Source organism: Chelonoidis abingdonii, chromosome 3 (genome assembly GCF_003597395.2).
Source record: "Chelonoidis abingdonii isolate Lonesome George chromosome 3, CheloAbing_2.0, whole genome shotgun sequence".
Classification (NCBI taxonomy): domain Eukaryota; kingdom Metazoa; phylum Chordata; order Testudines; family Testudinidae; genus Chelonoidis; species Chelonoidis abingdonii.
The window spans coordinates 204,153,189-204,178,668 of NC_133771.1; the positions used below are offsets into that span (position 1 = coordinate 204,153,189).

A 25,480-nucleotide genomic window follows, 5' to 3' on the forward strand; every position below is an offset into this window, starting at 1 on the left:
TAATCTTATAAAGTAAACAAAGCAATCTACATGATCCCTTAGTGAGCCAGTTGTTACTTAAACATGATTCTTCATAGGCACTTACATTTCACAATGTTGTAGATCCTTAAAGCAAACTTACAGAATACATACAGTATAGCCTAAAACTCATTTATAGTACATTATATATTGTAATCTTTAATAATAGTTTGGGGTGGGAGAAGCTGGACTGTCAAAACCCAAAAACATACCATCAGGATTTATTTAGTTCTTTTTAACAAAGTATGTCATGTGGTTGTATTTGAGTGATTTATAGCTTTAAAAGCAAGTCACAAAAAGTGAACTTTCTGGGTGTTTTGTAATATATTTCTAATTGCCAAACCATAGTTTATGGCTTCCTTAAGAACTTGATACTTCTGTCCAGTATGCAGATATGCACTGACAGATATCTAATCGCACGCATTCCTTTAGTAGTGCAGCCATTTTCATATGATCTAATGATGGTATATCTGCCTATCATAAAGAAGGTTTAAGCTTTAAGATAATTAGTTTGTGATTTTTTTTTTTATACATGGAAGGTCAATCAATATAAACATGGAGTTTTTAATAAAATATTTTTGAAAAATTATTTTTGGGAGTGGGGTGAGAAGCTAGAATTATGGTTAGAAGTAAATCATAGGTAAAGGACATAGTGACTTTTTTTTTAAACTGAATCTTCTTTACTATTTTAAAACAAATTGTTCCATAATCAGGGTATGATCAGTTGCCTACGTTTTTTATTGGTATGGCTGAGTCCTTTGAATGTAGTATTTTATCTATTTTCCTTACTTCTGATGCTTTAAGAAGAGCTTAAGTGCTAGATTCTCAGCTGTGGCCAACATAATCTTGGGGTGGGTGGGGGATAAGATAGCTGTAAACTATTTGTGCTGTTCTTTTGATCCTGGGGGCTGATTTGGTTTCTGATATAATTTAGAGTAGTCTCAGGATTGCACTGTTATCCCTGAATGCCCACTGACCCAGCTGTTCTGGCAACCTGAGTTTGCTGGGTCTCCGAGTCATTCTGCTGATCTCCTATACTTAATGCCAGGAGAAATGTTGCTGTATGCATCCCAGTGGGGTTTTTATCTGTACACCTTGAGTGAAGTAATGAAGCAGACTTTTTAGCTGCTGTGTATCACTGAAGCAATGCAGCAGACAGCTCAGACCCAGGAAGCAGATCCTTTAGTTGAAAACCCAGTTTGTTGACAAATATTTCAAATATTATAGACTTATAGAAAGAGACACTTTAACATTTTTAGAAGGTATTACTGGCATACAAAACCTTATATTAGAGTGAATAAATGAAGACTTGGCACACCACTTCTGAAAGGTTGCCGACCCCTGTGCTACAGTAAGAGTAGTTGCACATAGGATTGCCAAAAGTTTCATAACAAGTCTCACATTTTAACATGGTCAGCTGGCAATCCAGGAAATTGAGGATACTACACTAATGCTTCCCAACAATTAAGAATAGAAACATTTGGCCCTTGATGTCTCTCCATAAAATGCACCAAATGCCTATCGTGAAACCCAGCTGAGAATCCTGTTATATGTCTGTTTGCTTCCTGACCCATTGTATGTTGCTGTGTGGCTCTGAATGACCACTCTCTCTTTTAAGATCCCATTCCAGGAATTATCTGAACTATTTAAAAGTGGCATGAGAGCTCCAGTAACCCATAGGCACGACTGTAAGATAATAAAATCTACCCCTTACCTCTCTTACAGATATTTAAAAAAATCAGCAACGGTTGTCTCTCTACTTTTCTTTATTTTTCTTTAGGAGGAGTAAATGTTTGTGTATTTTATAATATTTTCTGGTACATAGACACTAATTCATTGGTTGAAGTGCTCTCTGGATCATCTGAGGGAAATAGTCCTTGGCAGAAAGACCGATGGGGTCTAATCTGAAATTCTGAATTGTAAAGACCTCTCTCCAGTTGAGGTGCAGTTTCTTCATTAATATAAACACATTACGCATTAGCTCCTACTATATGTTAAACCATAACAATAATAATGTAATTCTTAAAGGTTTAAAACAATTTGGGTTGGGAGATTGGAACTGGAAGGATGTGGGGTGGTTTAGATCAGTGCTTCTCAAAGCCAGTCTGCAGCTTGTTCAGAGAGAGCCCCATGCGGTCTGGGCCAGTTTGTTTACCTGCCATGTCCACAGGTTCGGTTGATTGCGGCTCCCACTGGCCACAGTTTGCTGTCCCCTTTCCGCAGCCCCCATGGGCCTGGAGCGGCGAACCGCGGCCAGTGGGAGCCACGATTGGCAGAACCTGTGGATGCGTGGCAGGTAAACAAACCAGCCCGAACTGCCAAGGGCTTTCTCTGAACAAGCGGCGGCCCGACTTTGAGAAGCACTGGTTTAGATGAAGAGAGAGTGTTATGATTATTTATAGTAACAAAGCCCCCAATTCTCATTCCCTCAAACAAAAAACGTACAAACCTGTTGACTTAAATAAATTGAAATATGTTGATTTTTGTTTCAACAAATACATAGGAAAAAAAGACAGTACGGAAGCTTTTGAATAGATAGACAGTTTTTTGTCCTTATGGGGGAATTCTGCACCAAAAAAATCTGCAGATTTTATTTGTCAAAATAACACTATATAATCACATCAGTTTCAATATTTTGTTAGTTTATTTCAAAATATTTGTCATCAAGTATATCTGAAACAATACAGTGACAACAAAAAATTGCCCCGGGAGAAGAGAGTTAAAGAAACCCCTACGACAAAACAGTGAGCAGAGTGGTCATGGCAAGCAATGTGGGATACTGGGGGAAGCCTGTAATGGTGACGTAACAAACAGCAGCATCTACACCAGAGGTGGGCATGCTATGGCCCGGAGGCCATATCTGGCCTTCCAGACGTTTTAATTTGGCCCTCTAGCTCCTGCGGGGGGCGGTCTGGGGCTTGCCCTGCAACATGCATTTCCTGGAAGCAGCGGCATGTACCACTTCCGTCTCCTACATGTAGCGGCAACCAGGGGGTGCCGCACGCTTCCTCCGCAGCTCCTGTTGGCTGGGAACCTCAGCCAGTGGAAGCTGCAGGGACGGCACATGCGGACGGGGCAGCGTGCAGAGCTGTCTGGCCATGCCTCGGTGCAGAAGCCGGAGGGGGAACATGCTGCTGGTTCTGGGAGCTGCTTGAGCCCGGAGCACCCTCCTGCACCCCCAACCCCTCACCCCCAGCCGGAGCCCTCACCCCCTCCTGCACCCTAACCCCCAATTTTGACAGCATTCATGGCCCGCTATGCAATTTCCATACCCAGATGTGGCCCTCAGGCCAAAAAGTTTGCTCACCCCGATCTACACTGATGCTTTGTCAGTTTAACTTTGCTGCAAAAAGCTTTGTCTCTTGTTGAGGTAGTTTTATTTTGTCGCCAAAATAGGAGAGTTTTGCCACCAAAAATAGCATTGTAGTGTGTACACCACCACTGTTTTGTCAGCAAAAGCTACCTTTTGCTGACAAAACTGTAATGTAGGCAAGGCCTTACTGATGCTGAGAAGACATTCCAAGTGAGTCTTATTAGAACTTAAAAAGTAAATAATTGAGAGCTACTGTTATCAGGGTTGGTATGTGACTAAACATACCATATGCAACACCTTTCAGATTATACAGAAAAATTCTACTATATATTTCTATACTCTTATTTGTCTTCAAATCTAAGGCAATGTAAATTCTACACTTTTCACAGAGCAGTCTTGCACTGAAACTCCTTTTATTCCACTGTAATTTAAGTGTTATTTGATAAACATTGATGGTTGTCAAAGCTTTGTTAGGACATTCTGTGCCAAATACTGCAGTGTATTTTGTTTGGTACTATATTTTCTTTCTCTAAACTATTATTTGTATGTAAATTCTCTGTAGAAACCGTATATTTTCCACAAAGAAGAATAAATGATAAACACCTTCTGTCACTATTTTGACTTACTGAGAGTAACTTTTGTGGTATTATTTTATAGTCAGATTAACCTAAAATGTCAGTTTCAGGGGAATGAACTGTTCTTCCTTTCAAGATAGATATTAACTAATGTTAAACAAAAAAAATCAGACCCTTTCCCCCTCCTTTTAGAAATAAAAAAACCACTGAGATATTCAGTTTTTGACCAATAACATTTGTTTTTCGAGTTTAGTTTTCAAATGGAAACAATGAAAGTTTTCCGTGAAAAATTTCATTTTTGAAAGCTTAATTTTCTATTGGAAAAAGATGTTGGCAAAAAGTTCTTGACCAGCCCTAATAATATTTTCAAAAAATTGAGATTGGGATTAGTAATGTGTGAGAGATTTTTTGCTCTAGCTAGCCAAGTCAAGCCAGGTAAACCTGTAAGTAACCAAAAGTTATCCATGGACAGATACCATAGACAGAGGCCTATCTGAAAGAGTTGGTAGTCTTGGTCCAGTTCCTGTTAGATATAAGTACACAGCACAAAAATCACCATCACAACTGAAACCAACAAACCCTCCGTGGGAAGTTGCAGAGGAGAGACTAAGGAGTCAGTGAGCTGAAGACTGAACTACACTTTCTCTCACTCTCCCCTAGATATAGTCCATGCTGGTCAGAATTGGGGCATTTAAGCATAGGAGCTCATGCAATGTGGTGGCTCTGCTTAGGTTTCTAGGATTGTCAGTCCAACACATGATAAATATGGATTTCCCTTACTAAAATAACAGAAATTACCTGGTCTCTTTTGCTTTCAAAGATTGTTTATATGTGGTTTGGAAATGTAAAAAAATTAAACAGGATATTTTGGTTTTGGAGATCAATTTACAATGCAATAAAAAGTCAGATGTTAATAAATTGGAAGTAACACTTTCAACTGGGGTTTTAGTATTTTTTCATAGAAATAAGACCTCTAAATAGCCTGTCGGCTTGCTCTGGAGCAAAGAACACAGTCCCAAGTGGTCATCAGTAAAGCATTGAAGATGGGTCACGGTCTAGATTATATAGGTGTCCTTGGGTAACATCATTATGTATAAAAATGGAATATGACAGCAAAATTAAAGCTGTTTTTTAAATCTATATTATAAACTTGTATTTGTCTCAGTGCTATTGCTTTTTAAAATAAAAAGTGAAATTACGAAGCTTTTCAGACTAAACTCTTTCCACTAAAAAGATGGAGAACTTAATGGTACCAGAAATCACATAATTTAATATATTTATTCATTACAAATGCTTATGCCACTTTTGGATGCAAGCATTGCAAAACATTAATATCTTGAGTTGCAAAAATATTTTAATTTTTCACACAACTTTGGAAAATACAAGATTGCTAAATTGTAGATTCTATTAGCTCTTAGTCAAAGGAATGCGCTCTCATTGTAGACTTATCTGTAAAGATGTCTGTAATCTCCAGCACCTTGCTATCCAGACCATGAACATTTGTCATATTTGACGTTTCTGTTAATCAGATGCGGCTTAAAGGATATGCTCGGAAACTGTTTTGACAATGAATTAAAGTGTTATCTGTACCTTATTGAATTATAAAATGCTTTAGGATTTAAAATATTTTTAGGATTGCCCAGATTCTCTCAAGCTTTGCATGATGTCTGCAAATGATGGGTCTGCTATTTAAAACAAACAAACAAACAAACAAAAAACAAGGTTAATTTCTGGTTGTAAAGTCCTATTTCATATTTTTATATTTTCAAGTAAGATCAAAACATAAAGTTTAATGCTTCTTTTTTAGCTTTTTACTTCTAAGCTGCAAATGCCTTCAAATATTAAACAAGAGTTGAAATGGCTTATCACAATTTTTTTCATGTATATCTAAACAAAATCTGAGGATCCATTAATGAGATGATACCATTTTTCTTTCAAAGAATCCTTCATGTTTCTCAGTAACCTTTACCTCCTTTATAGTCTTTTCTCTGCTTCTCTGTGCAAGAGCATTTTCTTATTTCTGTCCAGCTAAAGTATTTTCCATGTAGTGATTCTGGTCTTCCTTTGTTCTTCTTATTTGATATACTTGATAGCGGATGATCTGTCGCTCTCTGGGAGCAAATTCAGATGACCTAAAGGACCCAATTAAAATTAGCATTCCGCGCTATGTCCTTTGTGGGCAGGGAAAAGATGAGCACTATGAGTTTGAGATAAAGGTAAGTGGTTTTCAGTTATTTCCTTAATGTTTGGGTTTCTTGCATGCATGCTGCTTTGTTATACCATTAGAGAGGGACAGAAAAATGCAAAAATGCTCAAGGTTCACAAGCAAGTGGTTATGAGATCGCCCTACCCAGCCATCAGAATTCAAAAGGTGGAAAACATTCTTGCATTGTGAAGTGCAGTTGGTAATAAAGTGTGGAGATATAACTGAGTTGCCTGCTACTCACAATGATGTCACAAGCAGTACAGCAGCCAAGAGAAGTAGACAACAACCTGAAAGAAAACTCCCAGTTTAAAAAATGTTAGACTTTAGAAATCTGCATGATTATCCCCAGGAAATGTATTATGTTGGCTGCCGAAGTCCTTTCCAACAGAAAACATTCTGGATTTCAGAGAAGACTATTGCCAGGATAGAAATAACTCTACTCAAAATATGCAAAACAAGCCTTTTTAACTCAAGATGAGCTGTGTGGGACAGTATCTTGACTTGGGCAAGATGTCATCCTTGGTAAAAGAGGCTCATCTATGTAAACTTAACTGTCACTGATATCTCATTGTTAAAGACAAGGAAGCATTGAAAATATTCTTTTTGAAGGTTGTCACTGTATTTTTTCTATTAAAAATCCCCAGTCACAAACTTTCTTACTCAACAGCACACTTTACTGGATACTGTGGGGATGTCTGCATACAGCATCTAATGCAGGGGTGGGTAAACTTTTTGGCCCGAGGGCCACATCTGGGTATGGAAATTGTATGGCAGGCCAGGAATACTCATGAAATTTGGGATTGGGGTGTGGGAGGGAGTGAGAGCTTTGGCTGGGGGTGCGGGCTCTGGGGTGGGGCTGGGATTAGGTGTTGGAGGTGCAGGAGGGTGCTCCAGGCTGGGACCGAGGGGTGTGGAGGGCAGGAGGGGGATCAGGGTTGGGGGCGCGGGAAGCAGTCAGGGGTGCAGGCTCCAGGTGGTGCTTACATCAAGCAGCTCCCAGAAGTAGTGGCATATCCTTCCTCTGGATTACATGCGGAGGCGTGGACAGGCATCACCCCGTAGTTCCCATTGGCCGTGGTTCCCGGCCAATGGGAACTGCAGGGGGAGCACTTGGGGCAGGGCAGTGTGTGGAACCCCCTGGCTGCCCCAACATGTAGAAGCTAGAGAGAGAGGACATGCTGCTGCTTCCAGGAGACAAGCCCCTGACCCTACTCCCTGGCTGGAGCACTGGAGCAGGGCAAGCCCCAGATCCTGCTCCGCGGTGGGAGTTTGAGGGCCAGATTAAAACGTTTTCTCACCCCTGATCTAAGAGATCATATGCACAACAACTACAAAATTTCAGTGGTCAGACTCTTGATCTCACTACTCTAGTGTAAATTTGGGGTAACTACATTGAAGTTACAGTAGCTGAGATTAGAATCCTAACACAAGCCAAGTTTTACAAATAATACGGGTTTTATCACAAAAATCACAGTACAAATTGATATAAAATTATTAGATATATGAAGTTATTAAACTTGTCATGTTTTGCTCTAATAACAAACACAGCATGAAGCCACAGACATTTTCTGAGGTTCCATCTGCTCCCTGGTCTCCCCATGTTACTTCTCTCCTTCCACTCCCCATTCATTTTCTCCATGTCCAAACTCTGTTAGTTTCTCCTATTCCCATCTTCTTGCCTCTCAGTGTTATCTCTTCCAGCCTGAGATTTTTCATGTTCAACCTTGCTGGGTAAGTACAGGTCCACTGCCTTTCCTTCCTAACCCAGGAATCGAGACTGTCTCTCTTCAAAGCAAAACATGAAAAGCTGAATGGAAACATGGTTGGTGAAGGTAGAGCATGCACAAGCTTGTATGATTGACACATCTTTGCAGACTGAAGACATCAATTTGGCTGGGGTCAGAGATAAGAGGATTGACAGCCTTTAGCTGCTGTGTGTCAAATTTGCTGACCTATTTTTTCATTAGTTATCACAGGTTAAAGGGCTTTCACTACAACATGCAGATCATTTCTGAGCTGTGCTCACATTCTGCCAGCTGCAAAATTGGTACCTGATCCATCAGGTTAGGTCAAAGGTGGTCAGACCTGCTGCTGGCCACATCACTTCCTTGTGTACCATTGGCTATGAATCTGAAGTGCCTTAACCACATCATCTCAATAAGCCATTAGCTTCAGAGAACTTCATGATACCAAATCATCCCTCTCCCCCTACCTTTTCAAGAATCCCTCTTGCAAGTAACTACTAAAGAACACGTTGCAGCCTTTCCACAGGTCAGAGCAATAGAAGAGGGTGACATAGCAGTATCAGGGAATGGGAGTCTACTATTGTTTTACTGGTATGCCTTTATCAGCTTAGTTACAGTAATAAACGTAATATCTAACAGCCTGTAGGTGGCAACTCTGAAATTGGTTAGGGCTCTTCAGAGATTAGTACGGGGGATATCCCTTATAATCCAACATCCTTTCTTTATTCAAGGCAGCTAACTCTGCTGTCCTCACAACTCATGTTTCTCTTTTATAGTATATTCTCTCCTTGGAGGCCATGCCATGCTGTTGCCCAAGTTGCTTACCATATGGTGATTATTAGGCTCCAAGCCCCACCCCACAGTCCTTGTTATATAAGCCTACAACTGCCATTCTACGAGGGGCTTAGAAGGCTGCTACTTCTCTGCCCCTGGGTTCCCTCTCTCTATTCAGCAATCTGGCTGCAGGGCCCCCAACTCCTCTCTGATTTAGCCTCAACTGGAGTATTGTGTCCAGTTCTGGGCCCCACATTTCAGGAAAGATGTGGATAAATTGGAGAGAGTCCAGAGAAGAACAACAAAAATGATTAAAGGTCTAGAAAACATGACCTATGAGGGAAGTTTGAAAAAATTGGGTTGTTTAATCTGGAAAAGAGAAGGGACATGATGATGATAATAGTTTTCAAGTATGAAAAAGGTTATTACAAGGAGGAGGAAGAAAAATTGTTTTTCTTAACCTCTGAGGATAGGACAAGAAGCAATGGGCTTAAATCGCAGCAAGGGCAGTTTAGGTTGGACATTAGGAAATACTTCCTAACTGTCAGTATTTGTTTAATGTGACAAAGTTCCTCCTCTACCTTGGTGGGTCCTGCGCTTCCTGGCAGATTTGCTCACCTCAGTGATCTTTCCCACAGTCTGGATCAACTCCTCCTGTGTCTGATCAGGAGTTGGGAGGTTTGGGGGGAACCCAGGCCCGGGTTCCAGCCCAGGGCCCTGTGGATTGCAGCTGTCTATAGTGCCTCCTGTAACAGCTGCATAACAGTTACAGCTCCCTGGGCTACTTCCCCATGGCCTCCTCCAAACACCTTCTTTATCCTCACCATAGCACCTCCCTCCTGGTGTCTGATAACACTTGTACTCCTAGGTTTCTCAGCAGCACAGCCTCTCACTCTCAGCGTCCTTGTGCCTCTGCTCCCAGCTCCTCACACACTTCCTCTCCTCTTGCTCCTCCCCTGCTGGAGTGAGCTCCTTTTTAACCCAGGTGCCCTGATTAGCCTGCCTTGATGGCTGCAGTGTTCTAATCAGCCTGTCTGCCTTAATTGGTTCTAGCAGATCCTGATTACTCCAGTGCAGCCCCTGCTCTAGTCACTCAGGGAACAGAAAACTACTCAGCTAGTGACTAGTATATTTGCCCTCTACTAGACTCTGTACCCCACTGGCCTGGGTCTGTCACATTAAGCACTGGAATAATTGCCCCGGGAGTTGTGGAATCTGCAGCATTGGAGATTTTTAAGAGCGTTAGACAAATACCTGTCAGGAATTGTCTAGATAATTAGTCCTGACACATGTGCAGGGGACTGGACTAGATGACCTCACAAGGTCCCTTCCAATTCTATGATTCTGTGATTCATGGAAACGTAATTACAAGACTGTCTTCTATAAAAATACCATATTGACTGACTGATTCCTACTCTTGAAGACCAAAATGCTTGAGGGTATAATGAGACCATCCAAACCTAATTCAGATGAGTGGGGGAGAAATTACAAGCAAGATACCTCATGCTTTAGGGAATAAGCCAACCATTAAGGGATAGGGGTTAGGAAGAAACTTCCTCAGTGAGTTGGTTACTTCAGATATGTCCTCGACACAGGTTTTTGCATCTTCCTTTAAAGCATCTAATGCTGATCATTGCTAAAGATAGCCTATTAGATGAGATGGAGCACTGATATGATTCATGATGTCAGTTCCTGTGCTTCTGTATTCAATTCTGGTCTTATGGCTACTCAGCATCTCTATCTGCAAGTTCAGAACAGTGACCTTAGTCTCAGTTGTAGCATTTTAAATTCACAAGATTGACTTGATGCTCTACTTCAGTCACTTACTGACACATATCTGCCAGGTCATCTCTCAGGAGCTACCTTCGTGTCATCTTTGGAGAGGTTCATTACTAGTGCAAAGTTTTACCATTTTGGCCAGGGTATTAAGCAAGCCTTAGCTGTGGCAGAAGCTCACGTGAGAAAGAAAGAAATCCACGTCTTCCTCTATCTTGATAGTTGATTAATAAATGATGAGACAACCTGCATTCCAGATGGCTGGCTCCTGGTTTCGTTGCTGAGACCAAAAGATAAGCCAGGATGATTCACTTTCACTCCTCAAAACACACTGCATTTGACTCGACTATAGATTCAAAAGTGGCAAGAGTTTACTGATACCTGCCTTGTGGAAGGTTTCAAGAAATACTTAATTATCCTGTCAAAATGGTCTTAACCTCAAAAACTAGATTATGGGTTCTGATAACTCTCTGTTTGCTAGATTGAGAATGAGGCCTCTTCACCAAAATTGTTTTCTTTAGGCAGATATAGCTTTTTTTAATTCAGATTGACTACCTTTCAAGAGGTGTCCCTCAAAACCTATTCTCCACCAGGTGAAGTTAGGTTTATGTATAGTTACTTCCTTAATAGAATGAAAACGTTCTGTAAAGTCCCAAGATTATTAATAGTTTAAGGTTACTATAGGATAGGATTTGGGAGAGGTAATTTTCTCTCAACCTCTTCTAGATAGTCTTTTGCGCATATCTAGATGATGTAATGCTTCCCTTTACTCTTAAAATATATGAATCTATTAAGGAAAGGAAGGTTCTACCCTGTTTATTTCATGGATGTCCCTCCTGGTCAGGGAAGATTACCACTGCTGAAATAACTCATTACCTGAGAGTCTTTCCTTTCTCCCAAATTTAGATCTAAGTTTCTCTTTTATCAGAGTGAGATTTTTTCCTAGTGTTACTCCTGCTGTTGGTCTCCCAACAAACTGCTCAAGCTTTTATTGCTCTTTTCCTACCACAAAACTGTGACTTTCCTGCAGCCTACAGCCCTGACTCAGATACATGTTAAACTATCAGAGAACTTCTAAAGATAAGCAAGCCACATCTGTGAATCTTTGCGAACATACATTTTTATCAGCAGATGCTTAAATTAGTATGTGGCCAACACCCTAGATGTTGCCATCATGTGAAGAAACAGAATCAAGAAATGAGGGTGAAAAACTGTCTTCTGCTGGCACAAAATAGATAAATTCTTCCCCTGATATCACAAAGAAGAGCACGCAATTCAGGGCATCTTGGCAGCACCTTAATCTAAATGTTCATAAGTCCTTCAGTCTAGTAGGCAGTCCTTAAATAGGTTCACTTCTAGCTAAACTGTAGTACATAGCCAAGACAAAACATTATTTTCTAGTGCAGGCTGGCTTAGCACGTTGTCCATCCATATGTGAGCTTTAGCGGTTTGGAGTGGGTCTTTTAAATGGTCTCTCCACTCTCATAGTTAGCTAACTCCAGTCTATCACACTGAAAACATTGCGCACAAGACCTACCTTATGATTTTCAGGAGATCCTAGACTTGAGACCCCACATTGAATTGATTCATTTTCTGTAAAAATGAATCCTTAGGTCAGCAGCAGCCTCTTCCACAGCAGGAGAGGTGAGGTCCAGCCACTTATACTGGTGTCTAGTGGTAGTTGCTAATATTCGTAGATTTCTTACACTATGCCAATGGATAGTTTTCCGTATAAACTCCCATCTGCCAGGCAGTTTTGTATGCATTCCATAGAGAATCCAAAATAGCCAGTCATGTTAACATAAGTGAAGGTACTTGATTATTTAAATAACTTGACCAAAGCCTCAGAGCATGTTTGTATTGGGACTGGGATTGGAATGCAAGAGTCACTTGCTCTCAGTCCATGCTTACTCTCATGTTATTGTACTTCCCATAGTTGTGGCCAGAAGCCACAACGAATGTTCAGCAGGGAAGCCCACTCTAGAGGCAGGCAATTGGCCAGCAGCCAGGAGGAAGTTTGTGGTGGATATAATGCCACCGATAGCTGCCAGATGTCACCATTCATCCACAGACCCAATCAGATTGTACTGGATTCCTTCAAAATTTTGACTCCTCCAGGCATGGATTTCACTGACTCCAAAAGACAACTCTAAAGATTAGTATGAGGCAGAAGAGAGATCATTAACCTCTGTTTTTAGAGAAAATATCTCACTCACTCATCCTCCTAAATACAATAAATATAAATACATTTTTTTAAAAAATCCTCAGTTCACCTTTAAATTCTTTGCTTGATATTTTAATCAAAAATGTCTTCCAAGAAAGAGATTTGTGTAAATCTAGTTATAATTTAGGACCATTGAATTTTAGATCTTCAGATGCTGAGTTCATAGATTGTGGCAGAAACAAAAATATAAACAAGGTTTTCAACTTTTCCCATCACTGGATCAAAACCATACCAACTTGAAAGCCAAACACGTCACTTGTCCCACAATGTTAAAGTCCCATTTGACGAGTGCCATAGTTAATGTCATTGGTGGAGATGGAATCTTTCTCCAAGGAAAAGATCTGCAGAACATTTGGAACTTCCTCACACTCCTTTACTTACTATACCATTTGGACCTCTTGGCTGATGCTGCATGTAGACTTAAAGTCCTAAAGGGTGATTATACCCTGGAAAAAGTACTGTAAAATAGCATCAAACTTAATCCTGCAGATGATAAATGAGCCAGAGAAGAATTCAGCTCACTCACCTATAACTGATCTGGTTCTGCAGTGCTGTATCTGGTTCTGCTATGCTAACAGAAGTAAAATTCATATAACTTAATTTTGTAAATAGAACTTGGCAGAAGTTATTTTCGAGGCGCACATCTGGTGAGTGGAGGAACTGTTAATTTTCACAGTGACAATAACTGCACTATTATTTCACAAAAATAATTAAATAGGTTATACTTTCTCTTACCTTTTTATCTCCCTTTCTGTTAGCTTCAGGATAGGGCACATTTTTAATTACTTTTTTTCCCACTGTTTTTGTGTCTTTGGGGCGGGGGGGGGGAGAGACAATGACTACAGTTTTCTTGTGAGTGCCTCTGTAGGAAATCAACATAAAATTTTGATTAGACTGTTTACCCTTTGTCACCAAGCAGAAGTTCAGCAGTCCACATTGTCATATTCTCTTTCCATAAACCTAATTTTCAGGTAGGAAATAACCTTGTTTAATCTAGATCAGAAATAAAACTGCAGTTTTAGACTACTCAATTAAGTATTAATTTATTAGTTTTTGTAATAAAGTCAAAAATATGTTTAAACCAATAGCAGCTATTTTTGGAACACTTACAGTCTGTTTTCCACATAAATCCATATTTAGCATTGCACTGAGTGTCACAATGTTAAAAATGTGTTTAAAATGTTATGGAAAAAATACATTGTGCTATCCTCTATATACAGATACTAACACTGATAATATAAAATTGTTTTAAAATAAACTGTGGCAGAACATAACATAAAGTTTAAAAGGAACTAAATCCCATTCTGCAGGTCAGCCTTTTGAAAGTTTTACACATAGCCTCTGTGTATGGACTAACAGTCTCTAAGTTTCAGATACAAATTTTTGATTTTTGAACTGCAGCAGCACAAAAATGACTGGCCCACTCCAGCCCAAATTAACTTTACATGCCACTGCTCTACGGAAGTTATGCAGACTTTCTTGGCTGTGTAGCCACAGAAGCTGTGCTCTCACTAGAGACTCTTTTGACTACATTGGTTGGAACAAGCTCTCTGTAGTGGCTATAGAAAGTTACATTAGGTTCTGCACAACCACCCTCTCTTCATGCATGTAGGCTGTGTCTGTCCTGTCCTAACATCCACTAGGATTATGCAGCTTTTGGGAATATTAGGACCTTGCCAAACATTGAAATTGAACCACTTAAAATCTCAGCATTGAGGGTATGAAGAAATTATCATTGCCTGGGCGGCAGAACACCAGCTAACCAAGGAAGGATTTTAAAATAGCAAGGGTTTGAAGTTTTTTACTTTCTCTGGCTGCTGGATTAACACTAGAGAAAGGGACCGTATGACTTAGAGCAATCCCCTGCCTCTACCCACCAAAGGGCCGTTGGAGGTAATGCCTTCATTTTTAAAACAACCTCGGAACATAGCTTCTCGATACAAAATGCTCAGGGTTTAGCTGATCGCCATATTTGAAGTCGGGAAGGAATTTTCCTCCAGGGCAGATTGGCAGAGGCCCTGGAGGTTTTTCGCCTTCTTCTGCAGTGTGGGGCATGGGTCACTTGCAGGTGGATTCTCTGCAGCTTGAGGTCTTCAAACCACAATTTGAAGACTTCAGTAACTCGGATATAGGTTACGGGTTTGTTATAGAAGTGAATGGGTTGGATTCTGTGGCCTGCTTTGTGCAGGAGGTCAGACTAGATGATCATATTGGTCCCTTCTGACCTATGAGTCTATGATACTGCTTCTACTTACCTCAACCCAGTCTAGCATCAAGCAAGGTAGATAATAGTCATTGAGCTTTGGTAAAGTTTCATAGGATGGAGATGCAAAATAATAATTGGGATTTGGAGTCATCCTGAGGCAGTTTGATTTGAGTAATTCTTTGCTTCCCTGGAATTTATGCAGTTCTCAGATGCAGAGCAAGATATATTGACAGGCATTTTTGGCACACTGACATCAGTGATCTTCCACAGGTATGTGGTCCAAAGGGCCATGAATGTTTTGAGCCTGCTAAGATGTTTTTTTTTTTCCCCTCCCACTGAAACTTAGAGAAAGGGTAAAACTCATTTCTGGACTGAGATCTTGTAAACTTAAAAGTGTCAGCCCAGAGTGAAATTTTATCGCTCATTTATAATCCCTGAAATATATAATTAAAACAAACAATGAATTGACCTGAACATTATAGTTGCTCAAACATTAGTTAATTACTACCCCATGTATCATTTTTGCATTATGAATGACATCCTATTATAGTCTAACATTTCCTTAGATTCTTAGTGATGTTATCATCTAGGTAAATTATAAATCATTTTGGCTAAAAGGTTAACATGCCTCAGTATCCTCAGTATATCAAACTGTTTGTTGAATCTTCATTCACTGTTACGGTATATATTTATTTCAAACTGTTAAGTGCATTCAAGTGATTCTTAAATCCTTGAGACATTTATTAAAAAATATTGCAAGATGCAATTGGGTATGAATTGTTTATAAGGAAATGCAATGTGTCATGCAGAAATGTTGATTATGTTTAAGTAGCATTTGATCATATTTGTGACATGAAAGATGGATTTTATAAAAAAAAAATGTTCAAACAAGGGAATGAATTTGCTTATTAAAGACTTGAAGCAGTAGAAAACTCACATTCTTAACTATGTTAAAAAGAGAACTGAATATCTTGAGATCAGTTTGTTACATATCCTTATTTTTTCTAGTTCCTACGTTACACAATGGACATTTATTTTTACATGCATACAGATATGTGAAGCCACTCTGGCATATGCAATAAAAGTGTTCAGTCTCTGTTACTGAATAAATATGGCTGAAGATTTCTTGTCTGTGAAATCAAGCAACTAATTTTGTCAAAAGCCAGTAGTGCTTTCCCCCCCAAATACATTTTACCATTGTTACAATTGAATAAGTAAACTTATCAGAATATGTAGTGTTACATATGGGAACTAATGTTGCCTGCTTTATATAGCAACTTTGTTTGCTGCATTCTTTTTAATGACAAACTGTTTTTTGTTTGCTTTCTGGTGAACAGATAACAGTCCTGGATGAGACCTGGACAGTATTCAGGCGGTATAGTCGTTTTCGAGAGATGCATAAAACTTTAAAGTTAAAATACCCAGAGGTAAGTCACGGGGAAACTTCTTTTGAGGGACAGAGTGGGAGTGAGGCTTGAAAAGAAAGATGCCTTCAAAAGATACATGCCGTCTAAGATCCTTATTCTCAGATCTGTGCTCCTTGTTTAAGACTTGCATGCCCCTGTAGTAGTTTGAAGTTCCAGAGTCACTGGGTCCAGCAAGATAATCGTTGCATTGTCAACAAACCATGTTGCCTCTAATCATTAATTCCTTTCTTAGGATTGACTGGAGTTGGTCCCTGCAGTTGCTGTGCTCTAACTCTGCAGTTGACTGCAACAAAGCTCTTGTCTCACTGAGTCATCTTGACAACTGCTTATGTTCCTTAGTTATCCTTTTATAATAGTTCCTTGCGTGTTGCTATAAAATATAAGGTTGTTCCTTCTGGACACCTCAGGGGTTTTGAGTACTGAGCCTTTGTTGAAGAGTAATGTCTCACCGCACCTTAGTTCACCACACTGTGCATTTAATAACATTCTAGTCTTCACTCTTGACATTTGATTTTTGAATTTTTTTGCGCCTCCCCCCCACTCTCTCTTTCTTGGGAGTCATAGAAAAAGCATTCCAGCAGTGTCAAGAAGTAGCCTTGTGTGAGGCACATCACAGACAAACATGCCTGGTTTATTTCAGAGAGGACCAGGCAATAGAAATTACTGTGGGCTTGTCAGGCCCTGAGATGTTCTCCTTCCCTCCCCTGGTGTTTCCCATAAATAGAAAATCTAGCAATTTGGAAAGCTCTGAGGCTGAAAGTCTAAAATAGACCTGGATAGAAACACAAATTTTCCATTTTGCAGAATTTTCCATAATTAAAAAAAATAATAATTGTTCTGTCTCCACCCATTTGAAATTTCCCAAAAATGTAATTTCTAAAAACCAACACTTTCTCATTTTGACTTATTTTATACTACACTGTATAATATAGAATAAAATAATTGAAATGAAAATTCATTTGAAAACAGAAAGTCAAAATGTTCCCGTTTAACCTTATCAAAATGCTATTTTTCAATTTCTAAATGAAATTTTCTTGAGCTTGAAAAGTTTAGCAGAAATGTCACTTCTGACTAATCAGAATTTTCCAACAGAAAAAGATTCCATCCAATATTTTCCAAACCACTGTACTCTCAAGTCTTATACCTGATTTTATGCATTGACTCCAATGTCAGCCTTGTCTTTGTGAATGTAGGTTTGATGTGATAGGTCCCAGACTTTATACACCATAGCCTCACAGAATCCATCTTCATAGGATATTAGTGTTATAGTCTGCATCAAAGTTATTTCTGGCTGCCTTTTACCTGGCAGGAAAACACAACACTATCACAGATAAGCTCTTTTGAGAGACACAGTTGTTGATCTTTTGATCAGGGGGATAGTAGATGAGATTTACCGTTCCTGTGAATGCCAGAGTTCAAATGACTATATAAAGACTTGATTAAAGATGGATGCTTATTAAAAATAGATTTTAAAAGTTCACATATGACTTTCTTTGGTATTTCTAGTAGCAAAGGTTCTGAACAAACTCAGGTGAGGAAGCTGTTTGGACAATCTAACGACATCCTGTTGCCTGATACAAATGTGGTTGTCAGCCCTGTTATTGATAGCAGTGACAGGTTTCATTAGACTGAGCCTTGTCGTACCTCCTCTCACCAAACCAGATCCCCTATCTAAATCCCATTATTCTGGCATAGCTCATGAGAGAGTGGAGGTTTGGTGTTGTAAGTCCTCTTGGCTGCTCAAAAGATCTGCCTATGCAGAACCAACTCCATGCATCTCCCGCCTTCCTCCAAAAACACACCACATGCTTGACTAGTTATCATCTGACTCTGGGTTACAGACATCTTCCCTGACATTACATTCCATAGCTGTTGAAGGGAGACTATCTTCTCTGCAATGTATTATGATCAGATTCAGGAAGAGCCTATTGTTCTGAAAACACCTGTTAAAAAAACCCCTTGTGACATGGAGTATTATTGTGACCTTTCTGAATGAGATAAGACCTCCTTTTTGAGCTGCACATCTTGTGAAGCATTATTGATTGATCACTGCCTAAGCAAAAATCAAAGTCAGGCTTGCTGGTGTTACAGAACTTATTTCTCTTGCTACCTCCTAATTTTGCTGTATATATTTTTAAGATATCTTAGCTCCCTCTCTCCTCTATATTTTAAATTGAATTTAACGTATGTTTTTCCTTACAGTGTGTCTTTTACTGTCTGTTGCAGTGTCTTTGGGTGGTGTACTTATATATTATTGAAAGATGACACTTAGAGTAGGAATCTATTATAACATATATTGGATAAGAGATAATGTAGTTAACGTTATCTGATGAGGTATAACTAGATTGACCACCCACTTACCTGCCCTCAAAGTGGAATGTTCTAAAATCCTTCATTATTTTTCCAAATTTCACAAATTTCCACTTTTTGCTTCAAATGCAGTGATAACTGGAAGCTCTAGGTGTCATTGCAACTCCACAACAGGGTTGGCAAGTGATGCCCCCTGCTGGAGCTTGCTGCTTAGAACTTTAAGCTTTTTGAGTTTCCTACCAGTACTGAGCTAGTTTCCTATCAGTATTCAGCTGTAGTACATCTATATCTCTTCAAAGAACAATAATTACATGTAAATAGTTATCGCTTCTCCTCTGGAGAATATCCATTTTGATATACATGGCTAGTAAAATTTTTGTGACTGGTCTAAGGTTGTTTTAATAATAAAATACTTGTTTAGCAATATGGATGATGATGATGATGATAATAGAAACTGATATACACCTCTACCCCGATATAACACGGTCCTCAGGAGCCAAAAAATCTCACCACCTTATAGATGAGACAGCATTATATCGGGTTTGATCCGGTATGGCTTCCCTGGCGGTGATTTAAAGGGCCCGGTGCTCCAGCCACTGCGGGGAGCCCTGGTCCCTTTAAATCACCGCCGAGCTCTGGCAGCAGGGCTCAGGTGGGGAGTTAAAGGGTCCAGGGCTCCACACAAATTCAGATATAACACGGTAAAGCAGCGGGGCTCGAGTGGCTCTTTAAAGAGCCCGGGGCTCCCCGCTGCTTTACCGCATTATATCTGAATTTGTGTTATATCAGGTCGCATTCTACTGGGGTAGAGGTGTACATGTTTTACTTGTTCCCTTCTTAACTATTTTTGCTAACAGCCACAGTATATTAATCATTGCCATTTCTCATGGTACATGATATTTTTCTTAAAATATGAGATAGTTTCTTAAAACAGCATAGTAGTAATTTTTGGTTTAAAATACATTATATCTAAGAGAGACTGTATAATCACATTTATTTCTAAACAATGACACTGTAACTTTTATCACTCTGAACTTTTTAGTATTTATTGAGTTACCAAGATGACAGGTTGTTTCCATTTGTGTATAGCCATAGATAATTTCTAGATGTGAACATACCTTGGGGCAGCAGTCATATAGTCTTGTGTGTGTGGTATTTGTTTTGGTTTGGTTTTCTACAGCACCTGACTCAGTGGGGACCCAATTCTATCTTGCAACTTTCAGCACTAGAAATAATAAGTGACCAATTTATGGGCAAAAGAGGTGTTAACATCTACACTTGATTTCTAGTTATCAGCATGTCCACAGACTGTGTTGTGCCTCTTTTGTGAAACATGTTTCTTTAAGGAAGTGGAGGGTGGGGAGCAGAAAAGAAAAGACATCTGGTTACCAAATCATAGTGAACATGGGACAACTAGGGTGGAGCGTGGGTTTTTTTTGTTTTGTTTTTGTTTTTGGGTTTTTTGGGGTTTTTTTTGTTTTTGTTTTGTTTCATTTTTTTCAAGAATAGCAATGCTTATATTAAATAGGTAAGTTCTGTAGAGCCTCCAATATTTACCTTTATTTAAAATACCTTTTGAATTGTACTATTTTAAAATGTAATTTGCAACATGTAAAAGAAGCTATCTCTGTTTAACTCATTGAAAATCACCCAGACATTTCTACTGATCCCTCCCTGACATAAGTTGTCACTGAATTATTAAACAAGTGCATAAATATAAAATTTGGAAAAGTTGGATCCATGAATTATTCCAAATACATTCAGTTCCGAAAAGCAGCTGCATAAAATCTCTGAGTTGAATTATTTCATGTAATTCACCTTCCAACTCTAAATTATTTATTATAAACAGAAAATATTGTATACATGTTTAATGTATACAGTGCCCTACTTTTGGAAGTGAATTTTACAACTCATTAGTTGCTTCACTTGAATTACTACATCAGTATTTTAATAATTTGCTGATCTTGCAGTTTGTTTTACTGCCAGTGCATTCCCAAAAGGAATGTATTGAAAAACTGATTTACTGGAAAGGTAGAATGTCTAACATTTCAGAAAGATGAACTGCTTAATGTCCTACTGTCTCAAAATATGCAGTAAATTATTTTACTTAGCACATTTAAAATTAGATTAATAAATAGATTTTGATAACTAATTGAATTTATCTAATTGAAATGTGTTGCATGGAAATTTTAAAAGACCAAAGTGGCATGCACCAGTGTGAGATTTTTAAGTGCTACAGGCTATTGTACTTTGGTGTTAACCGGGTGTATTGTATTAAGTGTGCGCAATAGTCGTGGACAGTTTCAGGATTTTTTCTTACATTGATTCTTTAATTACCTTTGGAATTTTAATCCAGACAATACTTGCCTTTCAGATATAGTAGCAGTTGTAATTAAAATGTTTTTGTTGTTTGTCTTTCAGTGAAGAAGTCTGACAAGCAGGTACCTTAGTTGAGAAGCAAGAACTTTTAGAGCTGAATTCTTTTTCTTTCCTTTTTTTTAAAAGGAGCCCTTTTTATCTAGTGCTATATCATGGTTTTACAATTTTCCCCAAGTAATGGGTAGTGCAAGAAAAGATTTGGTCCCTGCTCCCCACCTTGTTTCAGATAGGCAGATTACCAGTGTAGTAATCATCCTTTTATGGCAAAACTGACAGTCTCATTGGGGTTACTCCCTGTCTGGTGCCCCAAAACAGGTGGGTGGGATGTGAGTACAGAAGGACAAGTAGTAAGTCCCTATTTCTCTCTCATGCCTGAACCCAAGGTCTGGGTGTCCATTCCTCAGCATCCAGGTGCGGGTCTTTTCTCCCTCTTATGTCCTATGTACTGGCATGATCTGGCCTATAGTTATCAATGTAGGCTTTGCTCAAGGAGGACACCGGGCTTATTTTCACTACCAGGGTTAGACAACCTAAGGGCTGGTCTACACTAGGGGAGGAGATCGATCTAAGATACGCAACTTTAGCTATGTGAATAACGTATCTGAAGTTGAAGTATCTTAGATCGAATTACCTACCATCCTCACAGCGCGGGATCTACGTCCGCAGCTCCCCCTGTCGACTCCACTACCGCCGTTTGCGTTAGTGGAGTTCCGGAGTCGACAGGAGTGTGTTCGGGGATAGATTGCTACCCGCCGATACGGCGGGTAGTGAAGACATAGCCTAAGTTACGCTACTCCAGCTGCGTGCATAACGAAGCTGGAGTTGATGTAGCTTAGGTCGACTTACCCCAGTGTCTTCACTGCGCTGCATCTACGGGAGATGCTCTCTGGTCGACTTACTTTAATCTTCTCTGGGAGCTGGACTACCAGGGTTGACCAGAGTGCACTCTGCAGTCAATTTAGCAGGTCTTCACTAGACCCACTAAATCGACCCATGCTGCATCAATTGCAGCAGTGTTGATCTTTCTGAAGTGAAGACCGGCCCACTGTCAATCTTCCTCTGGGACTTTTTTGCTCATTGTTCCTTTAAACATTATTCAGAGAAGCACTAGATGGTTGAATTGAAGGATTTCTTATTCTTGCTAGTGTGTGTCTTTAAAAATGTGCAGGATCCACTAAAAATATTAAATACCTTTCTAATTAAAATACAAGGACACAAGGCATGCAGGCAGGAGCACTCCACTACTAAAGCTACTCACTTTTACCTTGGTGCATGTAAAAAAATAAAATGATAAAAGACAAATCAATTTTATATTTATATGGTTCCCATGTTGTTTCTTCACTTGGAAGTTGGGAACTATCTATTCCCTATAATATTTTTATAGTTTCATCTTCTAATGTGCAGTGCTGAGCATGTGCATGCACTGACATGACTGTTTTATATTTATTTTCAAAGCATTTTGTGCAGAGATTAAACTAACCCTACCCCTCTGCACCTTCCTCCCCACCCAGCCTGTTTTTATACTTTTGCATAACTGATTGGCTATAGAATATTCAGGTTGAAGGAGCAGAGTGCATAGCGTAAACTTGTGCCTTCAGGAGAGGCCTGAGTTGCATGTGACCCCTTTCTTCCATCCAAGTACATGAATTGGCTGGGATGTACTACACAGTCAGAGAACATTCCATGAATAAGTCTACTGAACCCTGGGTTATTGGAACTGGGCACCATTCTTGCAGTGATACTCTATAGAGGCTATGAAATTTCAAATTGCATTATGTCTCAAATAACAAAGGTTGCATTTTATAACCTCCAGGAAAGTGTTTCTGCAATAATGGTATTGTCAATGTTTTATCAATCTAGACTTCTAGAGGAAAGACTCTTTCAGTAGTGTGAATGATAGTTGTATGTTCCTAAGATACCACCTCTTCATTTCTGAGGTCAATGACCTCCACTTATCAGAAGCCTTTGTCTGACAGATTATCGTGTTATTGTTTGACAGGACCTACGGTTATTGCCAACTGTGGTTGTTAATAGGCCTTTCTCTGCTTGTTTGCTATGATTATACGAATTATTTCTGACTCAGAGCGGAAAATGTTTCTGAAAGAGCTCAGAGGTACTGATGCACAGATGGAGAACTTTTTTTTTCCCTTGGCGTGCCGGGATATAAACTGCCAAATGATTTTATTCATATTAAATTGAGAATCTACACACTGTGAAATTACTATTCCCATAAGTTGTTCACCTAAAACATTTTGTGTACTGTGAAGCCCCCCGCTTTCTTTGAACCACACATGATGCATAAACATCTAGCTTTATTTAAGCCTTTGATATTAACTTATAAAAATGTTTTTTTTCCTAAGTATCCTTGAAGTGGGTTGTAAGGCCCTTCTCAAAACTTCTTCAGGGAGATATATAAATTATCATATTAATGATAATAATAAAATATAATAAATAAGCCTGAAGATGCATGAACTACTCACTTAAGCAACAGTGTGATCTTATTGTTTTCATCTTCATCTTCCTGAGTGCTCATTATGTGTCCTCTCCTTTTGTTAGCTGATATTGTTAGTTCACCAGGGCAGGGACTCTCTTTTGTTGTATAGTGCTGTGTGCACTTATGTTGATTGTCACAGGTTTCATTCACTGCTGTTGACACTTTCTGCTGGTCATCCTGGGGATTAGCTCCAGCCAGGTATTATGCCCTCCCCTGCGTCTCTCCCATCATCCCCTGCCCTGTGGATCCTCTCACTCCTCTTCATGACTCGACCTTCCAGCCAGGTCACCATATATGTTCCCCCCTTCCAGGGTATCATAGTACTTAGACTGCCTGAGCCCGTTTACTATCTGCTCAATTACTTGCCAGTGCCAGTTTATCAGCGGCTGGTTGGGGGACCCAAGTCCACCCTCTTCTCTAGGTCCCAGGGGCCCTCTCATTGATAGTCAATGTTTGACCTACTCCATACCTCTCTGCTCTTTCCCCTGAACCTTGCCTTCCTCTCTGGCTCTCCTCCTTCTCTGGGCTTGCCAAGCCACACTCCCTCCTCCCAGGGAGTAACTGTGGACTACCTGCCTGTAGCCCCAGACACCCCTCCCTTCTTTCAGGGAGCGGCTGAAGACTCCTTCCCTCCAGCCCCTTCTGTTGCTTTCTGGCTTATATAGGCCCTGCCTGTTCCTGCTCAGCTGAACCTGTTCTACTTAACCACCTGCTTCCTGTCTACTTCTCCAGGTGCAACCTGGACAGTTAATTGGCCCAGTTAGCCATCTTAACTCTTCCAGGCCCTGTCTGGGGGGAACACCCCATCACAGTGATCTTGATCAAATGGTAAGGGATGTGACACTGGGGGGGCAGCGGGGGCACACACACATGGTCAACAAGTTGGTGGGTGGCCCCATCCCTCTCCAGGCCCTTTACTTTCCCATTGTTTGGGGCTGGGGGGACTAGAAGGACGATCAATTTAGCTTTTGTATGGGGAAAAACTTAAATGCCTATTTAAACTCTTCTAGGTTCTTCAGAATCCTTTTGCCCCTGTTGCTTTTGGAACCTTAAATATTCTATTTCCTTACTTTCCAATTTTTAACTGTGCAGCTGTAGTTTCATTAACACAGCTTTTTGTATTTAATCTCCTGGGATGATTTTAGCAGAAAAAGGGTGAGGAGAGAAATAACCTTGTGCTACTTAGCTTACAGAGCTTTTAAGCCCATTGCCATACAGTTATCGAGCTTCTGGATTTTATAAACTGCTATGCCAGCAGAACTTGAAAGCTCTTGCTTCAGAGCTATTGAGACTGAAGCTCTGCCGGTTTTGCCATTGTAGGGTGTAAATTGTTGGCATCAGTAAATGCATACTTACTCTGCAGACATATGGAGCATGTGCGTTTTATGTACACAAATGTAGATTTTGGATTATTTTACTGTTTTGTATAAAAGAGGTGTAAAACACGACGCTTAAATTACTTAAATTAATTATTTCTAATGATTTTGTTTGAAATGTATTACTAAGGCGCAAGCTCTGATCCTGCAGTGAGTTCAGTGTAGGATTGGGGCCTTATCCAATAAATTTGAGACTTGATCAGGTTTTATAAGTTTTATTAACCAAGCCAAAATTCAATGGTGAACTAAAGAATGTTACAAAAACTAAATTAAAGATATATTAACAAGAATTATATTAGTTAATACAATTTATCAATTAAACCAGCATAGTACATAACTCCATACTACTATTTTGTGAAGATAAGTTTTTATCCTCATATGGATTCTTACTATAGATCATTTTAAAGGCAACTAAGTGATTAGAAATCCTAATCCCATTGCTAGTTTTGAAAATTTTACCCAGTGACAATCAAAATAAACTCTAACATACTGATTTTAATTGATACTTAAAAAATACTCCCTAATATGAACAATGGATTTAGATTTTTTTAGCTATTGAAAATGTGTGTTTTTATGTCATTGCCCTGTGACTCAGAAATGAAAGGATTTTGTTCAGTTTCCCAAATTATATATACATTATATAATTATATTCATCTA

The 25,480-nt window shown here is 39.5% G+C and overlaps 1 protein-coding gene across 3 annotated transcripts in view; it reads left to right on the top strand.

The window, feature by feature from the left end:
* The window catches only part of KIF16B (kinesin family member 16B), a 220,011-nt gene that overhangs the window by 138,073 nt on the left and 56,458 nt on the right, over positions 1-25,480 (top strand). For 2 of the 3 annotated variants that reach the window (XM_032763280.2, XM_032763281.2), the window contains 2 exons: positions 6,000-6,122; positions 16,175-16,264. In XM_032763280.2, coding sequence (XP_032619171.1) covers positions 6,000-6,122; positions 16,175-16,264 — 213 coding nt within the window. Of the gene's footprint in view, positions 1-5,999; positions 6,123-15,039; positions 15,108-16,174; positions 16,265-25,480 lie in introns of those variants that run through there. The other variant, XM_032763284.2, reaches the window with a different exon arrangement.